Below are 25328 nucleotides of genomic sequence, written 5' to 3'. Positions count from 1 at the left end.
CTGCAGCCAGCAGGGGTCCCCCTTCAGTCTTATTTGAAAGCTACAGGCAGTGCCGAAAAATAAAACAACAAAACGTTACGAACCCAACACCACGGGGCAGCGGCCGGGTTTCGTGAGGACTAACATCCTGCTGTCCTGTGAGAACACCTGTTACAGGTAAGCAACATTTGCTTTCTCACAGGACAAGAAGGATGGTAGTCCTCACATATGGGTACCAAGCTGAGGATGTCCGAACAGCACCAAATGTACCCAATGGTGTGCAAAAGGCACAACAACTGGGGTGGAATTTGGTAGAGGGCATCCTGAACCCCACCGGGCAGGCGGAAGGGTGTAGGTACGTCACATTGGAAATAAGTTACGCAGGACAGACTGGCTGAAGATGGAATCTTGTCTTCCGGCTGCGAAAGTGAACATAAGAACATAAGAAATTGCCATGCTGGGTCAGACCAAGGGTCCATCAAGCCCAGCATCCTGTTTCCAACAGGGGCCAAAACCAGGCCACAAGAACCTGGCAATTACCCAAAGACTAAGAAGAACCCATGCTACTGATGCAATTAATAGCAGTGGCTATTCCCTAAGTAAACTGGATTTCTCCTCCAAGAACTTATCCAAACCTTTTTTGAACCCAGCTATACTAACTGCACTAACCACATCCTCTGACAACAAAAAAAGTGTGGAGAGAACTCCAGGTGGCAGCCCTACAAATGTCAGGAAGCGGCACCGATCGGAGGTTTGCTACTGAAGTCGCCATGGCCCTCACAGAGTGTGCTTTAACACGGTCTTGAAAAGGAATGCCTGCTTGCTGATAGCAAAAAGATATGCAGTCCGCCAACCAGGAGGAGAGAGTCTGCTTACCCACCGGTTGCCCTAATTTGTTGGGATGGAAAGAGACAAATAACTGACTGCTCTTCCTGTGGGCAGCTGTACGGTCTAGGTAGAACGCTAGAGCCCGTTTACAGTCAAGAGTATGCAGAGCCTGTTCCCCTGGATTGTAATGGGGCCTAGGAAAGAAGGTAAGTAGTATTGGATTGATTAATGTGAAACTCCGAAACTACCTTAGGTAAGAACTTAGGGTGAGTGCGGAGTACCGCCCAGTCCTGCAGGAGTTTAGTGTAAGGCGGATAGGTAACTAGGGCCTGTAACTCACTAACCCTGCGAGCTGAAGAGATAGCCAAAAGGAAAATCACTTTCCATGTGAGATATTTTAGGTCACAGGAGTGAAGAGGCTCGAATGGTGGTTTCATGAGCCGACCGAGAACGAGATTAAGGTCCCAAGAAGGGGTTGGAGGATGTAAGGGTGGCTTGAAATGGAGCAAGCCCTTCAAAAAGCGTGTTATGAGGGGTTGTACCGATATAGGAACATCCCCGACATCTTTATGGAAGGCGGCTACTGCACTGACATGCATTCTGATGGAAGAGGTCTTTAGACATGATTCTGACAAAATGCCAGAGATAGTCCAAAAACCTTGGGATTGGACAGGAAAAGGGATCTAGGGACTGCGAAGTGCACCATGATGTGTACCTTTTCCATTTATAGGAATAAGATTTTCTCGTGGAAGGCTTCCATGAAGCAATCAGGACACGAGAAACCGAATCTGAAAGGTTAAGCGGTTGAAGGATTAACCTTTCAACATCCATGCCATCAGAGACAAGGCCTGAAGATTGGGATGGCGTAGGCATCTGTTGTTTTGAGTGATGAGATGCAGGTCCGTTCCCAAAGGAATGTGCCTGCGGATGGAGAGATCCTGTAGGACTAGAAACCACACTTGGCGTGGCCAGTGAGGTGCTATCAGGATCATGGTTCCCTTGTCCTGACGTAGCTTCATGAGAGTCTTCGAGAGAAGAGGAAGTGGAGGGAATGCAAAGAGCAGACTGGTTGCCCACGAGAGGGAGAATGCATCTCTGGGCGGAGAGCGCTCGCTCCGCATGAGAGAGCAGTAGTTGTCCACTTTGTGGTTCTGAGGGGACGCAAAGAGGTCTGTCTGGGGGTATCCCCATTGTCGGAAGATAGAGGTCGCTACCGAGGGGTTGAGAGACCATTTGGTAAAGACTCATGGTGCTGATGCTAGGCCGAACGGAAGCACTCGGTATTGATAGTGCTTTGGGCCTACTAAAAACCTGAGGTTATCACAATGTGTGTGTATGCGTCCTGGAGGTCTAGAAAGCAGAGCCAGTCTCCTCTTTGTAGAAGAGGTAGAAGGGACCCCAAGGTAACCATCTTGAACTTTTCTCACTGGAGGTACTTGTTGAGAGCACTTAGGTCCAGAATTGGATGAACTCCCCCGGATTTTTGGGGGATCAGAAACCCTAGGCCTTGCTGCGAGAGTGGGGCCGGTTCTATTGCTTTTAACTGGAGAAGGAGGGAAACCTCCTGATCCAGAAGGATAGAGTGGTCGGATGTCTCCCACGTCCGCAGAGGTGGTGAGTCCAGTGGCAGAGCGAGAAAGTTCAGGTGGTAACCCTGAGCAATGATAGCTAGCACCCATTGGTCGGTTGTGATTGATTGCCACATGTTGTGAAAGTGGCATAATCGGCCTCCTACTGGTATGCTTGGCAGAGGAATAAGGCTGCTGCTCTCCAAGTGGAAGTCAAAAACCTGAAGCAGGCCCCGGCTAGGGAGTTGCTTGTGATTTTTGCTTTCGGGCTTGGTGAGGCTGAGGCTTTTGATAAGGTCTCGTGATTCGGGACCTTGCTGGAGGAGGATAGGCCTTCCTCGGACGGTAGAATGACTTCTTAGAGTCCTTCCTGAAGGGCTGTCTTAAGGAGAAGTTGGAAGGTATTGATGAAAGCTGTTTAAGGGTCTCACGATGGTCCTTTAATTCAGCTACCATTCGCTGGATCTGTTCACCGAACAGATTGTCTCCTACCCATGGTAGGTCAGATAGCCAGTCTTGTACTTCTGGGCGAAGGTCAGAAGATTTGAGCCAGGCCCATCGTCTTGCCGAAATAGCAGCTGCAGACACTCTAGTAGAGGTGTCGAAGATATCATAAGATGTCCTAATCTCATGTTTTCCTGCCTCAAAACCCTTGTTTACAAGGGTTTGAAGCTGGTCTTGGAATTGTTCAGGCAGGGTTTCAGAGAAGTCCTGTATCTGCTTGAAGATGACCCTATTATATTGGGTCACATAAAATTGGTAAGCCGCAATTCGGGAGATGAGCATGGCCTCTTGGAACACACGTCGACCAAAATTGTCTAGGAACTTGTGTTCCTTAACACAGCGGTTCTCAACCGGTGTGTCACGACACACCAGTGTGTCACCAAGCACCGGCTGGTGTGTCACGTGCTCCCGGTCTCTCCAGCTGCTCTTTCTTCCCTGCTGCCGTTGCCGCCGGGCTATCAGCACGTTCAAGCCCAGTGGGAACGGCAGCAGTGCTAAAAGAAGCTGTGGCACCCGCGGCTGGCCTTTTCTTCTTCCCGCGCCTGCATCCCCCCCCCTCCCGGACCCGGAACAGGAAGTGATACGCGGTGCGCGGGAAGAAGAAAGACCGTGCCGCGTGATAAAGTAGCAGCGGCTGCTGCAGCATCGGCCCCCGAACAATTGAAGCAGCCGGTAATCGGGAAAGGAGACAGCAGCAGGAGCCTCCCGCGGTCGATGGAATTCTTCCTTCTTGGCCTGCGGGGGCTGGAGGAGGCTGCTGCAGCTACCATTTGTGCTGGGGGGGGGGGGGGGAGAGAGAGGAAGTGAGTGAGAGAAAGAGAGAGAAGCAGCCAGCCAGCCAGTGTGAAAGTGAGAGAATGTGTGTGTGATTGAGAGCCTGTGTGTAAGTGAGAGAATGTATTTGATCGAGAGCATGTGTGTTATTGAGAGAAACTGGTCAGAGAGCTGATGTATGTGTATATGTGAGAGATAATGAAAATGACTGCTCAAGGAGATGACTGATGTGTATGTGAGAGTGTGAGACAGTCAGGGATGTGACTGGTGTGTGTGTGTGTGTGTGTGTGTGTGAAAGAGAGAAAAAGCATGGAAGTGAGAAATCTGGGTATGTGAGAAAGCATGGGAGTAAGAAGCCTGGTGTTGTGGGGGTGTATGTGAAAGAAAGCATGGGAGTGAGAAGCCTGATTATGTGAGAGAGAGCATGGGAGTGGGAAGCCTGTGTGTGTGTGCATGTATGAGAGAGAGACTGGTTGGTGAGGTGACGGTGTGACTGGTGTGTATGTGAATGTGAGAGAGAGAGAATGTGATTCAGGGAATGAGAAGCCTGTGCACATGGAGAGCAAGCATGGAAATGAGAGAGTCGTGTGTGTGTGTGTGTGTGTGTAACAGAGAGAAAGTGATTATGGAAATGAGAAGCCTGTGCATGTGAAGAGAGTGAGCATGGGAGTGAGAACCTAGGTGTGTGTGTGACACAGCATGGGAGGGAGAAGCCTGTATATGTAAGACAGAACATGGAAGTGGGAAGCCTGTGTGTGTGTGTGTGTATGCATGAGAGAGATCAGGTGACTGGTGTGTATGTGTGTGTGTGTGAGTGTGTGAGAGAGAGAGAGAAAGTGATTATGGGAATGAGAAGCCTGTGCATGTGAAGAGTGAGTATGGGAGTGAGAAACCTGGATGTGTGTGAGAAGCCTGTATATCTGAAAGAGAACATGGGAGTGGGAAGCCTGTGTGTGTGTGTATGCATGAGAGAGATCAGGTGACTGGTGTGTGTGTTTGTGTATGTGTGTGAGAGAAAGAAAGTGATTATGGGAATGAGAAGCCTGTGCATGTGGAGAGAACAAGCATGGGAGTGAGAGACTGGTGAGTGTGTGTGAGAAAGAGAAAGTGATTATGAGAGTGAGAAGCCCATATATGTAAGTGGAACACGGGAATGGGAAGCCTGTGTGTGTGTATGGCATGAGAGAAACTGTTCAAGAAGGTGACTGGTGAGTTTGTCAAAGACTGTTTGGGAGACGATTGGTGTTTGAGAGACAGAAACTGGCCATGGAGGCATGACTGGTATGGTGTGTGTGTGTGTGAGAGACATGGGCCCTAAGGAAGAGGCCATGAGTATAGAGCTTAGCCACTACTGCTGCTTCTGGTGTGTGCTACAGCCTACATGGAAGAGGAGTAGGAGAGCTGCTGGAGGGGGTAAGTAAAGGTAGCTTTTTAAGTTTATTTTTCTTGATTGACTGCCATTTTAATTATTTAATATTATGTGATATGTCTGCTTTTTTTGAAATATTTTATTGGTGTTTGGAGAATTTTTAATAGTTTTTATGAGTTTTTAATTGTTGGATGTTATTCTGTTCATAGTTGTTGTGAAACATTTATTCTGCTTATTAGTATAGTTTTACAATTATTTCTGTGTGGGGATCTATAGCTGCTTGCTAGTTCTGTTTTCCTAATAAGAGGTGTATTGGTTTTTAGGGCCTGATTTAATATTTGTAGTGTTGCCTTCTCATAGATAGGGTTGCTCCTCTTTGAGTGTATTCCATAATACAGGTGTAACTGTGTGAGGATTAGTTTATGTGCATTACTACAGATCCTGGGAGTATGTTAGGTCGGTTCTGTGTCTGTTACCGAGATATTTTACTAGCATGTAAGCGTTTTATCAGTCTTATTTGTTGTGTTTTCTCAAGAGGACATGCATTGGTGGTAAACTGCTGTCTTTTCATAAGTAGGGCTATTGAGCCTGGAAGTAGAAGGAGTTTGAGTTGCTGTTACTGAGATGACACCAGAATCAGAATATCTTTTTTGTAGGGTGAGTTGTATGGGGAATGTCATAATTCTGCTTTACATCCATTATTGTGGGTCAGGGGGGTTCCCGTGGATGCAAACTGTACTTTTACATCTAGCCCTGTGACGATCATGGGTCAGTGTGTCACGCATGTGAGAACCATCTGTCAGGTGTGTCCCGACAGAAAAAAGGTTGAGAACAACTGCCTTAACAGGTGGGGTAGATGAGTGAGGCTTCGACCTTTTTGCCTTCTTTTGAGCTGACTCTACCACAACTGAGTGGTGGTCGAGCTGAGATTTTTGAAAGCCAGCGGCTGACTGCACTAAATAGGTAGTGTCAGCCTTTCTGTGTACTGGAGCAATGGATCCAGGGTTCTCCCAGTTCTTTTTGAGGAGGTCAAGAGGTGCCAGCGCTGCTGCAATTGGGTTGGTGACCGGTTCCACTCTCGGTGCCAGTGTCGGAGGAACCTGGAGCCGTTGCATCGCCTTGTCGATGGCCTCCTGAACCAGCCGGTCCAATTTTTCTCGGAGACCTGGAGCAAGCAGCCCCGGCTCCGGAACAGAAGAGGGAGGCAGAGACACAGTCGGAGGGACCACCTTTACAGGCGGAATCGCGACTCCCAAACCTCGATCAGGTGAGGTGACCCGGTCGCAGGAATGGTCGGTGCCTTTCCTGGACGGGGCTTCTTCGACGGTGGCTCGGACGGTGGCGAGGTCGATGATTTTGCTCCCTCGACGGTCCGAGTCCTACGATGTCGATGGCGATGTTTCTCCCTGCAATCCCCTCCATCCTGAGGGGGAGTAGCGGACGTCGATGGCCGTGAACACGTCGATGGTGGACGGTCACCGGACAGTGGACGATGCTGTCGCGACGTCGATGGTGCCGGTTCCGATGACGTCGATGCGATGGACGGTGTTGGGGTCTGAGCACGAAGGAGGAGTTCTATCTTCTCCATTCTGGCTTTGCGACCTTTCGGTGTCATGAGGGCACATTTGGTGCAAGTCAGGACATCATGCTCACAGCCTAAACACATTACACAGACTCCATGAGGGTGTGTGATAGACATGGTGCGAGTACAGTCCGGGCACCGACGAAACCCCGACACCATGGCCATAGAAAGAAATCGAGCCGTGGTACGGTCGACGGCCAGTAGGCCGCGAATTCCAAGCTCGACAGTAATCGACGGAAGACGGCAAAAAACTTACCGGAGTACCGCGACCTGAGAAAAGTTAGAGGAGGGACCCCTGTGGGGCAATTTAAGTTTAATTAATTCCATGAGGAAAATTCCTGTCAGGAATCTCTTCAGAGCTCCTAAACCGTGAGGCTACTGCTGTGCAGAAAAAAGAAGACTGAAGGGGGACCCCTGCTGGCTGCAGGGTTAGTGCCATGCTGGGCATGCCCAGTAGGGGCCAGCCAAAGTTCTGGAAACTTTGACAGAAGTTTTCCGTGATTGGGCTCCATCCTGATGATGTCACCCATATGTGAGGACTACCATCCTGCTTGTCCTGTGAGAAAGGCAATAAAGACTGAAGGCAAGGATGGGACTGAAGACAGGGTTGGAACTGAAGACAAGGCTGAAACTGAAGACAGGACACTGGAGCAACACGCTTTACTTTGGAGTAGGTGGACCTGTTGCTGAGGCATCAAAGCGGAGCCAGCAAGGGACTTTTATAAGCCTCAGTGTCTGATGTTATCCAGGGCAACCTCAGGGCTTTTCTCATCGCGGGCACCTTTAAATCAGGCAGCATCGGGCGCAAACCTAAGGGGAAGTGCCAGTGGTTGAGGTCAATGGCGTCCTGCTGCGTGGAGGTCAGGCGGTATTTTGCCGTTTCAGAGCACGGTGTTCACTGCATGAAGAGCAGGAGGGTCCTGAATACATCGTGAGCCAGCAGCCCGACCAGGAAGGTGAGTGCGGCGGTCCACGGGAGCAGCCTGCGTACCACCAAACCCAACACTATGGAGTTAACTATTTATCAAAAAGACCCAGGGACATCAGGAGGCTCAGTCTTGAGAGGTCTAGAGAACTGTGAGGCCCTCTTGAGCTTGGGTGAGTCATTTTAGGATATCTACCATCTTCATGCCGTTGGCCTGCAGGCCACAGTGTTCCTCCTCCATTGCTTCACAGCAATCCCCCTATGGTATTTAGAGTCCACTGTCGCCCAGGACCAGGGTCTTCTGCACCAATGGTGGACTATTTTGCTAAGGGGAATTACAGAGGATCAGGGAGAGGGTCTCCATAGACCTACTGACTATTGTTGGCCAACAATGGCTAGTCAAGCTCAATACCAGTGTCCTGATGTCCTGAGGCCAAAGGGGGATGAAGTCCTACAGGGAAGAGGAGAGAGATGGGTGCTGCTAAAAGCCCAGGGTCTTCATTGTAGAAGGGGAGGAGTGACTGGTGTGCCGGCACAGAATCCATCACCACTATTGTTGGTGTTGGTGACTGCTGCTGTCCTGTGGCAAGCATAGGTGCTTCAGTTCGAGGAGGGGCTTGACGCTCATCCTCATCCTCTTCCTTCTCGAACTGGTGTTATCTGTGAAGAAAACCCAAACTGTGTGTCAATATATCTCATATGCTCCAGGGTGTGATGTGCATGACCTACAAACAGTTAGAGGGCATTGAATTAGTGAGAGAGTGGAAGCAATGGTTAAGTGCTCCAAGCAGTGGGACACCTATGTCCTTTAAGGTGTGGCAAGGCCATAGATAGATTCCCAGAAATATGGAAGCTTTTGTAGAGCTGTATTGTAGTATATGATAGTTAGGCAATGTTGAGGGCTCACAGATAGCTTCATTGTCTAGGTGGTTTATGTTGGGATGTGCCCTAGATAGCAAGGCATCAATGGCCAGGATGGGTGTTTGTAGAATGGTAGTCGAACATTTTGCCTGATAACAGTATAAGGAGTGAGATGTAACACCCTCTTGAGTTAAATACAAGGCCTGTGAGTGCAGAACAAGTTCTGCTTCAGAACAGTGCTCCCTGTGACCCAGAGAATAACAAACATTAAGTTAGTGTGCATGAGGATTGCGAGAAGCAATAGGTAAGAGGGTTCTAAAGAGTGGCAAAGCAATAGTTGGACCAGTGATGTAAGCATAGTATTAAAAACAACTGTACATATCTCCCTGATGATAATATTACAAACTTACCTCTATACCCCTCCTTCCAGGTCTGCACCTGGTCCAGCCACTCCCATTTCTTCCTTTGGAGTTCCCGGGCCTTCTTCTTGAGGTCTTCAATCTATACAGAGAAATAAGAATACAAAGTAATTAGTTGCCCCCCATCACCACCTACCACTACAATCCCAAGACCAATACCACTCTCTATTGCCACCACCAATCCCCTATTGCCCCCCAACCTCCAATTGCCCCGTAAAGGCTCCCCACTCCCACTCACACCACCAACCACCTAGTGCCTCTCTCCAGTCCTCAACCACAGTCCTTTAGCCCAAACCCACCCCCTCCCAGTACCCCTAAAACTACCATCCCTTATCCCACCCCCACAACCACTGGCCCTCTCCAACGGCTCCCCCAAGCCCAATCCACCCATATTCCTTCTTACTATAAACTTACCCCTCAGGGATTGTCAGCTCCTTGATTGTACAGGGTCTGGAAGTTCCTCAAGGCCCTCTGAATCCTGGCATTATGCCTTCTGACCCCCCCTCCTGGGGAACAGCATGTCCTTGTGCCTCACCACCAGGGACACCAGTCAGTAAATGTTCTAATGGTTAAAGTCAGCTAGTGCGTGGAGGGAACCAATTTGGAATGAGCCTGCCCCAGAAGAAGTGGAAGTTTGTACACATGGAAAAACGTACATGTGTATATTAGCTTTCCTTTTCATGCAAATGTGCATAGGTGAATTCACATACACGTGAACATGTGTACAAGCAATTCTCATACACATGTATGTTTTATATAAAGATGCGTTCGTGCGCAGATTATAAAATATGAGTAGACTTTCACATGGCATATACATGCGCGTATACAGTATGGTGCCACGCGCACTTGTTTGAAAGTTATCCTCCCTAACAGGCCGATACAGTAAAAATCGCGGGAGAGCGGGTGAGCGCCTGCTCTCCCGGCGCGTGCACAGGCCACTCTCCTATGCGCGCGATTCAGAAAAAAAATTATTCAAATTAGGGCCCACGGTAAAAAGAGGAGCTAGGGACACTAGTGTGTCCCTAGCACCTCTTTTTTGACAGGAGCGGTGGCTGTCAGTGAGTTTGACAGCTGACGCTCAATTTTGCCGGCGTCGGTTCTCAAACCCGCCGACAGCCACGGGTTCGGAAACCGGACACCGGCAAAATTGAGTGTCCGGTTTCAACCCCCAAGCCGCGGGCCGATTTTAAATCATTTATTTATTTTTTTTAATTATTTTTAACTTTTGGGACCTTTGAATTAATATCGCCATGATATTAAGTCGGAGGGTACACAGAAAAGCAGTTTTTACTGCTTTTCTGTGCACTTTCCCGGTGCCGGTAGAAATTAACGCCTACCTTTGGGTAGGCGCTAATTTGTGAAAGTAAAATGTGCGGCTTTGCTGCACATTTTGCTTTCTGTATCGCGCGGGAATGACTAATAGGGCCATCAACATGCATTTGCATGTTGCGGGCGCTAATAGTTTCGGGGGGGGGGGGGTTGGACGCGCATTTTCGACGCGCTATTACCCCTTACTGAATAAGGGGTAAAGCTAGCGCACTGTACTCTATCGGCCTGTAAGTATTTTAAAGCTTCTTACAAACACTATTTATTTCTCAAAAACTGTGCTTAAGTTATTACCAGATTTCTGGTATCAACATTCAACACTAGAAGTTGTATTCACCCTACAGGTGTTCTAGCTTATGCTACAGTAAAGAAGCTTACTTTAATAGCTTGGAAAAGCAAACCCTGACTCACAGTGTTAATGTAGCTGACCATCTGCATCAGATTGTTTATCACGGAAGAAGTCTTCGAACCCATAGATAAATACTACAACAAAATTCAAGAGTAGTATTTTAGTTCTGATTTGTAAAGGATAATTGGATCTTACCTGCTAATTTTCATTCCTTGAGTTCCACAAATCAGTCCAGGCATGGGTTTTCTCCCCTACCAGTAGTTGGAAACAGAGAAGAAATGATTTATTGACACTATGTTACTTAAGCTAGTGTGCCACCTTCAGTCCCTCAGTAAGTAATGTACCGAAACAAAGATGCTATTAATAGTAAACAAACTTCCCAACCGAAAAAGAGCAGGGGAAAGGTTGATCCTCCAACATAGAGCACTTCAGTCCATAATGGAGATTGAAAACTCCCAAACAAAAACAACTTCTTACTATTTAACACAGACTAGAGTATCTTTTCAGAAAGGGTGGGGCTCTGGACTGATCTGTGGAACTCAAGGAATGAAAATTGGCAGGTAAGAAATTATTTTCCTTTCCTTATCATTCCCCAGATCAGTCCAGATGCATGAGATGTACCCAAGCTCCCCTAAACTGGGCAGGAACCTGAAAGAGCTGCATACAGCACACTATCTCCAAAACCAGCTGATTCTGGAGCCCATACATTAGAGCATAAGAACATAAGAAATTGCCATGCTGGGTCAGATCAAGGGTCCATCAAGCCCAGCATCCTGTTTCCAACAGAGGCCAAACCAGGCCACAAGAACATGGCAATTATCCAAACACTAAGAAGATCCCATGCTACTGAAGCAATTAATAGCAGTGGCTATTCCAGAAGTAAACTCGATTAATAGCTGTTAATGGACTTCTCCTCCAAGAACTTATCCAAACCTTTTTTGAACCCAGCTACACTAACTGCACTAACCACATCCTCTGGCAACAAATTCCAGAGCTTTATTATGCGTTGAGTGAAAAAGAATTTTCTCTGATTAGTCTTAAATGTGCTACTTGTTAACTTCATGGAATGCCCCCTAGTCCTTCTATTATTCGAAAGAGTAAATAACCGAGTCACATCTACTCTTTCAAGACTTCTCATGATCTTAAAGACCTCTATCATATCCCCCCTCAGTCGTCTCTTCTCCAAGCTGAACAGCCCTAACCTCTTCAGCCTTTCCTCATAGGGGAGCTGTTCCATCCCCTTTATCATTTTATCAGTCTGGCATTTATACTCATGAACAATGGACTCTGAAACTTCTAGGTTAAACTTCCAGGTTAAAGCACCTTTTAAGCTTTAACCCGTACGCTCTTTGGTAATACGTTGTAATTCGTTATAATTTCTTCCTGCCTTATCTTCCTTCCAGCTTGTTGCAAGCTTCCAAGTTCTCCTCCCCTGTTGATTGTAACTTTGACTTATTCCTACCTATTGTTATCTTCGTTCACTTGAATTGTTACTCCAGTTATACCCCTTGTTAAATGTAAACCGATCCGATATGGTTATTTACTATGAAGGTCGGTATATAAAACTGTTAAATAAATAAATCATTTTGGTTGCCCTTCTCTGTACCTTCTCCATCGCAACTATATCTTTTTTGAGATGCGGCAACTAGGATTGTACACAGTATTCAAGGTGTGGTCTCACCATGGAGCGATATAGAGGCATTATGACATTTTCCGTTTTATTAACCATTCCCTTCCTAATAATTCCTAACATTCTGTTTGCTTTTTTTACTGCTACAGCACACTGAGCCAACGATTTTAAAGTATTATCCACTATGATGCCTAGATCTTTTTCCTGGATGGTAGCTCCTAATATGGAACCTAACATCGTGTAACTACAGCAAGGGTTATTTTTCCCTATATGCAACACCTTGCACTTGTCCACATTAAATTTCATCTGCCATTTGGATGCCCAATATTCCAGTCTTGCATGGTCCTCCTGTAATGTATCACAGTCTGCTTGTGATTTAGCTATTCTGAATAATTTTGTATCATCCGCAAATTTGATAACCTCACTCGTCGTATTCCTTTCCAGATCATTTATATATATTGTGATGTAGCGCAGCCTGGCCGCAGGCAGGAGCTGACAAGCTACCATAAGAACAACGGTAATACCAGAGTCCGACAGCAGGGGGCACAGGGGAAGAGAAAAAAAACTACAAATCCCAGGTTCCCTGAAACCCCACCAGACCTGGGAGGAGAGCCTGAAGGCGAACAGGTGGCAGACATAGAGATTAATGAGGTAGACAGCGGTGAGTCCATGGAAGTGGAGGAAGAGGGCGTGCCACCGTGGTGGAGCTGGCCACAAAAGCCTGGCTCTTCAGAGTCAGAGGAGGAGGAGATCGAGGTAGGTTCAGGGGGAAAGGAATCCTCCAGCTCATATATGGAAACTGAGTAGTCTAAGAGGGGTGGAGTATAACCTTTATCTTAGGGGAAGCACGGGAGAAGGGCTCTAGAGGTGCTTGTTGTGTTTGAGGTTGTAATAGCGCTGATTAGAGGACGTACAAGCTTACTCTGTAATAGCACAGCTTGTAAGAGGACCGGAGGGCTAGGCTGGGGGAGGGTCATTTGCTGCAAGCCTTGATTCATTAGGTATAGACAAGGCTGGAGGGGGAGGAGGCAGACCCCATGTAATACAACCAGCTGTTACTTTATAAACTACTTTGAAGGAACTAGCTCTCTCTCTCTGTTGTCTTTGGGGATTGGGAGGGGTTGCTTAACCCCAACCCTGCATGAAAAGAACCTAGAAGCCCAGCAAAACCAGTGCCAGCGGAGGCACCGACCCCGGGAGTTACGTGAGCCTGGCGAACTCCAGGGACCAGGGCGACTGGTGGAGGGTCAGAACCGGAGACAGAGGAGCGGCACCCGAGGCCTCACGGACGGTGAGCCTTCACAATATATATATTGAAAAGCACCAGTCCAAGTACAGATCCCTGAGGCACTCCACTGTTTACCCTTTTCCACTGAGAAAATTGACCATTTAATCCTACTCTCTGTTTCCTGACTTTTAACAGTTTGTAATCCACGAAAGGACATCGCCTCCTATCCCATGACTTTTTAGTTTTCGTAGAAGCCTCTCATGAGGGACTTTGTCAAACACCTTCTGAAAATCCAAATACACTACATCTACCGGTTCACCTTTATCCACATGTTTATTAACCCGTTCAAAAGAATGAAGCAGATTTGTTAGGCAAGACGTCCCTTGGGTAAATCCGTGTCGACTGTGTTCCATTAAATCATGTCTTTCTATATGCTTTATGAAAGTATTGAAGACCAAGCCGCTGTTCAACAAATCTCCTGCGGAGAAACCAAATGACATTCTGCCCCTAGTAGATGCTGCCTATGCCCTAGTAGAATGGGTTCGCACACCCACTGGATGTCCTTACAAATATAAGTCAATGCGCAACGGTTGCTTTAGAAGCCTTGCTTCCTTTACTCACTCCACCAAACAGAACGAACAAATGATCTGGCTTTCAAAAACTGTTGGTGACCTTCAAATAGCATAACAGTATACAACATACATCCAGTAAGTAAAACTCTTTCACATGTGGAGCAAAAGAGCTCAAATCTCAAAAGTGTGGAAGCTCCACCATTTGACTTAAGTGAAAAGGAGATGCTATCTTTGGCAAAAAAGAAGATACCATGCGTAAAGATACTCCATTCTCCAAAATCTGAAGAAAAGGGTCCCTACAAAACAATGCTTGAAGCTCTGAAATCCACCAGGCTGACCACTTTCAGCATAATTTCGTTCAGCAATGCCTTTTGCAATGGCTTAATCGGAGGACCAAGGGAGCTCACAAGACTAAATTAAGGCTCCATGAGGGAAACACTCGTCTCACCAGAGGCCATAAATACTTTACCCCTTTAAGAAAACAGACCACATATGGATGCAAAGTCAGTGATAAACCCTGCACCTTACCTCTAAAACTGCCTAAGGCTGCTACCTAGACTCAAAGAGAATTGTACGCTAGTCCCTTCCTTAGTCCGATCTGCAAGAAAGGCAAGGATGTGAGAAACCGATGCACAAGGAAGAGCCACCCCTTCCCTGAGGCACCATGCTTCAAACATCTTCCACACCCAATGGAGTGGAAGGTATCCTAGTCTGCAAGGTTGTAATGACCTCCTCTGAATAGCCTTTCAAACTCACGTGATTCCTTTCAAAAGCCAAGTTATGAGACAAAAGTGAGCAGCCTAATCCCAGAAAACTGATACTTAATGAAGCAGCCTCGGAAGATGCCCAACCTACAGAGGGCCTTCTACCGCTAGATTTATCAGATCCACAAACCGCAGTCGACATGGCCACTCCAGAGCCACAAGGATTACCTTCCCTGGATGAGTCTCAATGGTCTCAGAACCCTTCCTATTAGGGGTCAAGGGGGAAACACGTACAATAAGATCCATGGAGGTCATGAGAGAACAACAGCGTTGAGGTCTTTTGTTCCAATCTCTTACCTGTGGCTGAACTAATGGCTTGGTTTGGTAGTCTGCTTTGACACCATCAAGTCTAGCTGTGTGATGCTCAAGCTGGAGCTAGTGAGGGTCATTGCCTCTTCTACTAACTTCCATTCTCTGGGATCCGGCACTTTTCTACTCAGAAAGTTTGCTTGAGCATTATCTACCCCGGCTACATGAGACACCGCCAGAGCCACCAGGTGCTGCTCTGCCCAGTGGAAAAGCTCCTGCGTCTCCCAAGACATCATTAGACTCTGGGTTCCTCCTTGGTAGTTAATGTCCATTGGGAAAACAGTGCCCTCTGGAGAGGCCGCATATGCATGAACACCCAGGAAATTAGATCTAGCATAGATGCCATAGAACCCAGTAGAGATGTGTATCGTGTGATCGATCGTCTTAACGATCGATTTCGGCTGGGGGGGAGGGAATCGGATCGTCGCGGTTTTGTTTTTTTAAATATCGTGTAAATCGTAAATCGGGGAGGGCGGGAAAACCGGCACACTAAAACATCCCTAAAACCCACCCCGACCCTTTAAAATAAATCCCCCACCCTCCCGAACCCCCCCAAATGTCTTAAATTACCTGGGGTCCAGTGGGGAGGTCCCGTTGTGATCTTCCACTCTTGGGCCATGGGTGCGTTGATAGAAAATGGCGCTGGCGCTCCTTTGCCCGGTCATATGACAGGGCAAAGGTAGCGCCGGCGCCATTTTGGTTCCTGTCCCCGACGTCACGAGCGTAGGAGATCGCTCCCGGACCCCCGCTGGACCCCCAGGGACTTTTGGCCAGCTTGGGGGGGCCTCCTGACCCCCACAAGACTTGCCAAAAGTCCAGCGGGGGTCCGGGAACGACCTCCTGCACTCGAATCGTGTTGCCGTAATGAAAAATGGCACCGGCCATACAGCCAGCGCCATTTTGCAGTACGGCAATATGGCCATATGGCTGGCGCCATTTTGCAAAATGGCGCGATTTTTGCAAAATGGCGCGATTTACGATTTTTGACGATAAATCGGGGGAGTTCCTATTAAATATCGACTAACGATTTTTGACGATTTAAAATATATCAGACGATATTTTAAATAGTCAAAAAACGATTCACATACCTAGAACCCAGGACCTACAAATAATATCAGACTCTGGGTTTCAGAAGCCATAACAATCTATGGATTTGAGCCTGCAATTTCATGGTTCCTCACAACCATGAGGAACTCCTTGCCTAGAGAGATATTGAAGCATGCTCCCATGTACTCCAGTGACTGGGTGGGGGTAAAGTTCCTCTTGCTAGATTTCCCACCCAGTCCAGAGCTTGCAACCTTTTCATAATCCATTGAACCAAGCACTGACATAGCTCCCTTGATTTCAACCAAATAAGCTAATTGTCTAGATAACTAAGCCCCTGTAAGGTCTCTACTTTGAATACCTTGTCAAATGGGAATATGAAGTTGGGCTCCCGCCTTGAAAGTGTCGAATAGGTTGTTACATTCCTTCTTCTCTTGGGATTATCAAGCCAAATGGATACATAATCCGATCTTTTTATTGCTTCACCGCACCCAATAGAAAGAAGGGAAGGCCACCTGGATTCACTGTGGTTTACTTTACCCAAGAGGCACATAAAGAGACCCATGAAAACCTCGAACACTGGGTGAACCGATACTAAAGTGAATCCAACCGACTTGATGGACCGAAACGTCTGTTGTGTGTGCCGCTCGCGGCAGGCCTGTGTCCAGGCCCACTTACCCCCGACTTCCAGCTCCTGCTCCCAGTTCAACCTCCCTTGCAGCAGTGGGCAACCGCCTGCGCACCCGAGCTTCCTCTGCCATCCTCGGCTCCTCTGTGGACTCCTCGGTTCCCCGGCGGGTCTCCCCGCATGATCCACGGGGAGACTGCACCGTTCAGCGTCATGCCACCCTCTAGGCGTACGCACGTGCGCCTTTCTGGTTTTTAAAGGAACCGCGGCAGGAATTCACCCCACAGCCCCAGATGATGACATCACTGGGTCCCGGTATATAAGGCCGGGCCCAGTCAGTGGTTCCTTGCCTTGGCAACAGGTCTCCACGTTCATCGTGTGCTTGTTGCTTGTACCTGATCCTGTCTATGTTCCTGATCCTGTCTACGTTCCTGGTTCCTGTCTACATTCCTGGTTCCTGATCCTATCTACATTCCTGGTTCCTGCTCCTGAACCTGATCCTTGCCTTCCTTGTTCGGATTGACCTCTGACTTGACCCCTGCTATGCCTGACCACTCTCGGACTGACATCTGGTTTGACCCTTGTTCGTTTGACTGCCTGTCCTTGTCTGCCACCTGTCCTGACCACAGCCTGCTCTCCTACGCATTTACTGGTACTACTCTGGACTTGGCCTCTCAGGCTTCGGCCTTCTACTACTCGGGCGCCACCGTTCCTGTCTCCCGTACTCCATTGGAGCCCGGGTCTTTGGATCTCTGCCTAGTCTGGATTTGTCTTCGTCTTCCTGCTACCACTGCTGGTCCCTGGCTGAATCCGTCTTCATACCCTGGGAGTCCTCGGACAGAGGCCCACCTAAGACCAGCTGGCCCCGACACTCAAGGGCTCAAACTGCAGGGAACGAGGGCTGGTATTGGTGAAGCTTCCACCGGCCTCTGTCGTTCAGCCAGCTCCACCTTCCGACGGTGGGGACCTGTAGGGCTTGCCCTGTGGGTAGCATCAACCCCACCTTGGGCCAAGGGTCCACCTCCGGCGCAACAGGTTGTCAAGGTCATGGACTCAGTGAAGGCGTCCGCCCTTCAGGCCATTCTGGGCCTGGCTTCCAAGGTCCAGGAACAGCAGCAGTTCCTCAAGGCACTGGCCTCCTCCGTCGAGTGCCTTCATGCCCGACTTCATACCCATGCAGGTCCTTCAGCACAAACTCCGACTCCAGCCAGTCATCAATGTTGATCTCGCCCTCTAGGGCTCTGCTCACCCTACCCGCTCCACTCTGTTTCAATGGTGATTCCAAGTTCTGCAGAGGGTTTATCAACCAATGATACATGCAGTTTGCTCTGCAGTCGTCCATCTTCCATGATGAACTCATGAAAGTTACCTTTATTCTTTCTCGACTAGAGGGTAAGGCATTGGCATGAGCCAATCCACCCCATGGACCCGCATGATGACATCAATGGGTCCCGGTATATAAGGCCGGGCCCAGTCAGTGGTTCCTTGCCTTGGCAACAGGTCTCCACGTTCATCGTGTGCTCGTTGCTTGTACCTGATGCTGTCTACTTTCCTGGTTCCTGATCCTGATCCTTACCTTCCTCGTTCAGATTGACTTCTGGCTTGACCCCTACTTTGTCTGACCACGTTTGGAATGACTTCTAGCTTGACCCCTGCTTTGTCTGACCATGTTTGGACTGACTTCTGGCTTGATCCCTGCTACGCCTGACCACTCTCGGACTGACTTCTGGTTTGACCCTTGCTCGTTTGACCATCTGTCCTTGTCCGCCACCTGTCCTGACCACAGCCTGCTCTCCTACGCCTCTACTGGTACTACCCTGGACTTGGTCTCTCAGGCTTCGGCCTTCTATTACTCGGGCACCACCTGTCCTGTCTCCCACACTCCATTGGCACCAGGTCTCTGGATCTCTGCCTCATCTGGATTTTCTTTGTCTTCCTGCTACCACTGCTTGTCCCTGCCTGAATCCGTCATCATACCATGGGAGTCCTCGGATGGAGGCCCACCTAAGACCAGGCGGCCCCAACACCCAAGGGCTCAACCTGCGGGTGAACAAGGGCTGGTATTGGCGAAGCTTTTGCCGGCCTCCGTCATTCAGCCAGCTCCGCCTTCCGACGGTGGGGACCCGTAGTTCTTGCCCTGCAGGTAGTGTCAACCCCACCTCGGGCCAAGGGTCCACCTCCGGTGCAACAGCGTCTAGACCTCATGGTGAGTCCTTAAGACCTCTCGTGCTGGTACTAGCATTCTACCAAGTATCCTATCTACCTCAGGAACATCCCCGACATCTTTATGGAAGGCGGCTACCGCACTGACATGCATTCTGATGGAAGAGGTCTTTAGACATGATTCTGACAAATGCCAGAGATAGTCCAAAAACCTTGGAATTGGACAGGAAAAGGGATCTAGGGACTGCGAAGTGCACCATGATGTGTACCTTTTCCATTTATAGGAATAAGATTTTCTCGTGGAAGGCTTCCGTGAAGCAATCAGGACACGAGAAACCGAATCTGAAAGGTTAAGCGGTTGAAGGATTAACCTTTCAACATCCATGCCTTCAGAGACAAGGCCTGAAGATTGGGATGGCGTAGGCATCCGTTGTTTTGAGTGATGAGATGCAGGTCCGTTCCCAAAGGAATGTGCCTGCGAATGGAGAGATCCTGTAGGACTGGAAACCACACTTGGAAACCACAACTACGAGACATTTGGTAAAGACTCGTGGTGCCGATGCTAGGCTGAACGGAAGCACTCGGTATTGATAGTGCTTTGGGCCTACTAAAAACCTGAGGTACTTGCGATGAGCTGGAGTTATCGCAATGTGTGTGTATGCGTCCTGGAGGTCCAGAAAGCAGAGCCAGTCTCCTCTTTGTAGAAGAGGTAGAAGGGACCCCAAGGTAACCATCTTGAACTTTTCTTGCTGGAGGTACTTGTTGAGAGCACGTAGGTCCAGAATTGGATGAACTCCCCCGGATTTTTTGGGGATCAGAAACCCTAGGCCTTGCTGCGAGAGTGGGACTGGTTCTATTGCTTTTAACTGGAGAAGGAGGGAAACCTCCTGATCCAGAAGGAAAAGTGGTCTGATGTCTCCCACATCCGCAGAGGTGGTGAGTCCGGTGGCAGAGCGAGAAAGTTCAGGTGGTGACCCTGAGCAATGATTGCTAGCACCCAGTGGTCGGTTGTGATTGATTGCCACATGTTGTGAAAGTGGCATAATCGGCCTCCTACTGGTATGCTTGGCAGAGGAATAAGGCTGCTGCTCTCCAAGTGGAAGTCAAAAACCTGAAGCAGGCCTCGGCTGGGGAGTTGCTTGTGATTTTTGCTTTTGGGCTTGGTGAGGCTGAGGCTTTTGATAAGGTCTCGTGATTCGGGACCTTGCTGGAGGAGGATAGGCCTTCCTCGGACGGTAGAATGACTTCTTAGAGTCCTTCCTGAAGGGCTGTCTTAAGGAGAAGTTGGAAGGTATTGATGAAAGCTGTTTAAGGGTCTCATGATGGTCCTTTAATTCAGCTACCATTCGCTGGATCTGTTCACGGATTGTCTCCTACTCATGGTAGGTCAGATAGCCGGTCTTGTACTTCTGGGCGAAGGTCAGAAGATTTGAGCCAGGCCCATCGTCTTGCCGAAATAGCAGCTGCAGACACTCTAGTAGAGGTGTCGAAGATATCATAAGATGTCCTAATCTCATGTTTTCCTGCCTCAAAACCCTTGTTTACAAGGGTTTGAAGCTGGTCTTGGAATTGTTCAGGCAGGGTTTCAGAGAAGTCCTGTATCTACTTGAAGATGACCCTATTATATTGGGTCATATAAAGTTGGTAAGCCGCTATTCGGGAGATGAGCATAGCCCCTTGGAACACACGTCGACCAAAATTGTCTAGGAACTTGTGTTCCTTAACAGGTGGGGTAGATGAGTGAGGCTTTGACCTTTTTGCCTTCTTTTGAGCCGACTCTACCACAACTGAGTGGTGGTCGAGCTGAGATTTTTGAAAGCCAGGGGCTGACTGCACTAAATAGGTAGTGTCAGCCTTTCTGTGTACTGGAGCAATGGATCCAGGGTTCTCCCAGTTCTTTTTGAGGAGGTCAAGAAGAACTTGATGAATGGGAATAGAAGTGATCACTTTGGGGTCATCCAGGAATTGGAGCAACTCCATCATCTGGTGCCTATCATCCTGTTCCGTCTGAAGTTGAAAAGGGACCAACTCAGACATTTCCTTCACAAAATTAATGAAAGAAAGGTCCTCTGGAGGAGAACGCTTTCTACTTTCGGTAGGAGAAGGAGGTGAAGGTAAGTCATCGGTGTATGTGGAAGTATCATCACCCCAGGTGTTATAAGGATCAGGAGACTGATCTGTAGGACAAGAAGGGAGTTGGATATCTGAAAGCCCCAGTCGAGGCTCCGAGAAAATTGGAGGAATCACCGGGGGCACCGAAGATGGAGCAGAAGGCATTGGTGCCGCCATCGACGGCATCGACAGCGCCGATGGACGTATCGGCACCGATGGATGAGTCAGTGGCGAGGGACGAATTGGCATCAATGGCTGAGGCAGAACTCCCGATGGAGGAATGCGGAACGGTGTTTCTCCTCCCAATGAGGTTGTCAACGGGGAGGGCACCAGAGCCATCGGAGACCGAGGAACCACCGGTGGAAGGGCGGTCATGAGCGCCACATCCGGGAATGCAGCGGTGCCAGCGCTGCTGCAATCGGGTCGGTGACCGGTTCCACTCTCGGTGCCGGTGTCGGAGGAACCTGGAGCCGTTGCATCGCCTTGTCGATGGCCTCCTGAACCAGCTGGTCCAGTTCTTCTCGGAGGCCTGGAGCAAGCAGCCCCGGCTCCGGAACAGAAGAGGGAGGCAGAGGCACAGTCGGAGGGACCACCTTTATAGGCGGAATCGCGACTCCCAAACCTCGATCAGGTGAGGGTGGCCTCGGTGACCCGGTCGCAGGAATGGTCGGTGCCTTTCCTGGACGGGGCTTCTTCGACGGTGGCTCGGACGGTGGCGAGGTCGATGATTTTGCTCCCTCGACGGTCCGAGTCCTACGATGTCGATGACGATGTTTCTCCCTGCAATCCCTTCGATCCTGAGAGGGAGTAGCGGGCGTCGATGGCCGTGAAGACGTCGATGGCGGACGGTGCTGATGCGACGTCGCCGGTGCCGGTTCCGATGACGTCGATGCGATGGACGGTGTCGGGGCCTCCGGATTGTCCCATCCATACAGACTAGGAATTCATCTTTTCCATGAAAAGGAAAAGATTTAGCAGGGTCCTTAGGACCTTTCACTATGGTATTTACCCTTTTGTGCTCCTGCTTCAAAGCAGATTATATCCTGGCACCATATCTCAGCGCTGGATTAGTTATGATTGGCAACTCCTTGCCTTCCAATAACCAGACTGGAATTACAGTGCCACCCTCTGTCATGAGGAGCACCCTCTCCTCCAAAGGATCCATGCCTGGTTCACTGTCCATATGATCCCCAATATAGGCTCTCTCTCAGGGAACTCTTCTTAAAGATTGTGTCTAATCCCTGTCCTCCTCAAAAGCAAGGCACGCAACTGAGGGGACAACTGGGAGACCTGACAGAATACTATTCGGAATCAAGAACTCTTGAGTAGGACAAATCCTAGAGAATCCCAGAAAACACTTGATGAAATTGTATTTGGTCTGAGATAGAAAATGCTCCCCTAGTGAATTTGCATGTCACATTCCGTTGAAGAATTAAAATTCTTTGTTATACATAGAGTCCAATTAAGACAAGGGGGGGGAGGGGGGAACTTTCCCAACCTTTAATACGCTTGGAATGTTTTATTTTTTATGGCAGACAGTTTCATCAAAAGGTTTAAATAATAGATTGAATGGTTGGCCTTTTATAATTAATCTTTCTTACAATAAATTCTATTGCTCTTCTTACAATAAATTTTATTGCACTCAATTACTACCATTTTTCACCCTAGTGACGTCTTTTGTTATTGGGTATTTAAATGGGTCCTTTCCTTCCCGTTATGTCCATTCACTGAAGCATTGCCATTTAGAATTCCTATTTCCGGTTTTGAAGGAAAGCAGTCTAGGTACTATGGTGTTTTCTGAGTCATGCCTCCATTAATAATATTGCAGTATAGCTATTTATAATGGATTTTTCAATTTTGAATTATAGTGTTATGACCACATCGCTGGATGCGGGTATGAGTTCCCAATATAAATGCGTACAAAGGACCGGATATTAAAAAGGTTACGCGCACTGGGCCTATTTTAAAAAGGCCCAGCAACACACGTAAAGCCCCGGGATGCATGTTATGGGCATGTTAGGAGTGATGTATGATGAGTTTTAAAGGTTTGGGGACTGATGCCAGTGATGGTTAAGATTTAAGACAATTTGTATAGAATTTTTCTTTGCACTTATGTATTAAATTGATTTAAAAATGCCTGCAATTAGCGAGAGCACCAATTATGGTGCAGATCTCTCCTCTCACGTTCAGCCACACAGTGATGGCCACACTTTCCACCTCCCTGCGGTGTACACTTAGTCAGCCACCAACCCATACCACACTCTCCCGTTCCAGCTGATGATCAACATAGACTCTTATCTTTTTTTTTTTCAAACGTAAAACAAAAAAATCCAAAAGTAAAGAAAATACTTCTCTGCCAGGTGTTCTGAAGAGCCACAGTGGAGCGCATCATAAAGGGGAAAGGGAGAAGAATGAGGGAACTAGCACCATTGGATTTCAGACCTCTCTCACAGCAGAAGCACACCAAGGGCCACCAACTCCCAACTCACCCATACTCGACCAGGAGGATAGCCTTTGAAGACCTAAGCACTCCTGGGAGTCACATTTCTTCACACAGCATCCAATTGCACGTTTTGCATCTCTGTCATCAGTTTGGAGGCAGAGAATACTAAGGGACTGCAGGTGGCACACTAGTTTAAGTAACACAGTGTCAGTAAAGCTTTTCTTCTGTCTGAATTTGCTGGTAGGGGAGAAAAACCCATGTGTCTGGACTGATATGGGAAATGATAAGGAAATAAGTAATGCTTCACTTCTATAAAATCAAATGTGACCGTCATAGCACAATGCTCAGGGCAAAAGCAACCTATTAGGCAGGTTGCATTCCCTGCTAGCAAAGTAAAAATGTTCCTACTAGCCTCTATCACTGTGTCCCTTCCTCTGGCCTCCATCACCTTTCTATATGCCTTCATCTCACTTCAATCCCTCTAATTACTCATTGTCTCCTCACACCTCCTTGCTCTTCCAAAGCAGTGGGATAGCCCCAAGCTCCACTGCTCTCTACATATAACAGCAGCAAAATCACTTCATCCCTGTAAACAGAGACAGTGAGCCAACTTGAACTCACAGTCCTTGTGATGTCTCTACCACCTCCTATGCAGAAAGCCTGAACAAGAGAAGTCAGGGCTGCCACAGGGACTGTGAGTGCATACTCATGGATGATTGAAAGGAATTAAATGAAGCAAGCATGTACACAATGGTGTAAATTCAGGAAGGAAAATAGCAACAGGATAACAGCAGTACAGGTTTTTGATGCAGGGGTTTCAAAATTTTGATGCCAGCAAGGACATCAAAATTACTTGTGCTAATCCTATCAAAACTCAAACAAAACCATCAGCATAAAACTTAAAGATTTGCGGGGTGGGAAGTAGTAGTGCATAAGAACATAAGATATGCCATACTAGGTCAGACCAAGGGTCCATCAAGCCCAGCATCCTGTTTCCAACAATAGCCAATCCAAGTCACAAGTTCCTGGCAAGTACCCAAACATTAAATAGATCTCAAGCTACTATTGCTTACTAATTAATAGCAGTTTGTTTGAACTAAATCGTTCAATTGATAAAACTACTTTTGAAATTCAAAAGAAATTTGTAGCATCAAGTATAAAGCAATATCTCTTTTCTAAAACATCAATTCTCAACCCAGCCCTCGGGACACACCTAGCCATTCAGGTTTTCAGGGTAACCATAATGGATATGCACGAGAGAGATTTGGATGCACTGCCTCCAATGTATGCAAATCTATCTCATCATATTCACTGTGGATATCCTGAAAATCTGACTTGCTAGGTATGTTCCAAGGACTGGGCTGAGAATCCTTTTTTTCAAAAAAAATAGCAATATTTGAATGGGCATACCAACTCTTTTGTCACAACTACATAAAGTTCCACGTATCGACGCTTCTGAAGAATGGTTTCTCTTGCCTGAAAAAGAACAACCTATACTTAAAATGAAGAACATTTCTACATATCACATCTATTGTTGATAGTTGGCAATAGGAAAATTGGTTCTTACCTGCTAATTTTCATTCCTGTAGTACCACGGATCAGTCCTGACCGTGGGTTAAGCCTCCTGTCCAGCAGATGAAGACAGGCCAAAACTGAAAGAGTATCCTATATCAGGACAGAGCGTACCCTGCAGCCCTTCAGTATAACCATTGTCAAAGCAGATAACTATAAAGATAACCAGTAAAAGATTAAGCAAGTAGCAAGAGAACTCAGAAAACTGAACAATTGAAAACATTGAATGGACTCTGTATATGATCGCTCTTGCTTAGTTATCCACTGTTATCAGAGATGCTTCCGGTGACTCTAACTATAATCACAGATGAAAAACATCCAGCATCCTGAAAAAAGAGAAAAAGCTTCGAGCGGACAGCAGGAAAGTACAGGGAAAGGT

The 25328-nt window shown here is 47.8% G+C and overlaps 1 protein-coding gene across 2 annotated transcripts in view; it reads right to left on the bottom strand.

Moving 5' to 3' along the window:
* The window catches only part of LOC115092719 (disintegrin and metalloproteinase domain-containing protein 9-like), a 506232-nt gene that overhangs the window by 412997 nt on the left and 67907 nt on the right, over positions 1 to 25328 (bottom strand). For both annotated transcript variants that reach the window (XM_029603960.1, XM_029603961.1), the window contains 2 exons: positions 24788 to 24853; positions 10547 to 10618 (listed from right to left, as the gene is read on the bottom strand). In XM_029603960.1, coding sequence (XP_029459820.1) covers positions 10547 to 10618; positions 24788 to 24853 — 138 coding nt within the window. The remainder of the gene's footprint in view (positions 1 to 10546; positions 10619 to 24787; positions 24854 to 25328) is intronic.

The sequence above is a fragment of the Rhinatrema bivittatum genome, chromosome 5 (genome assembly GCF_901001135.1).
Source record: "Rhinatrema bivittatum chromosome 5, aRhiBiv1.1, whole genome shotgun sequence".
Taxonomy (NCBI): domain Eukaryota; kingdom Metazoa; phylum Chordata; class Amphibia; order Gymnophiona; family Rhinatrematidae; genus Rhinatrema; species Rhinatrema bivittatum.
The sequence above is the reverse complement of the archived record's forward strand: the minus strand, read 5'-3'. Positions and strand labels throughout refer to the sequence as shown.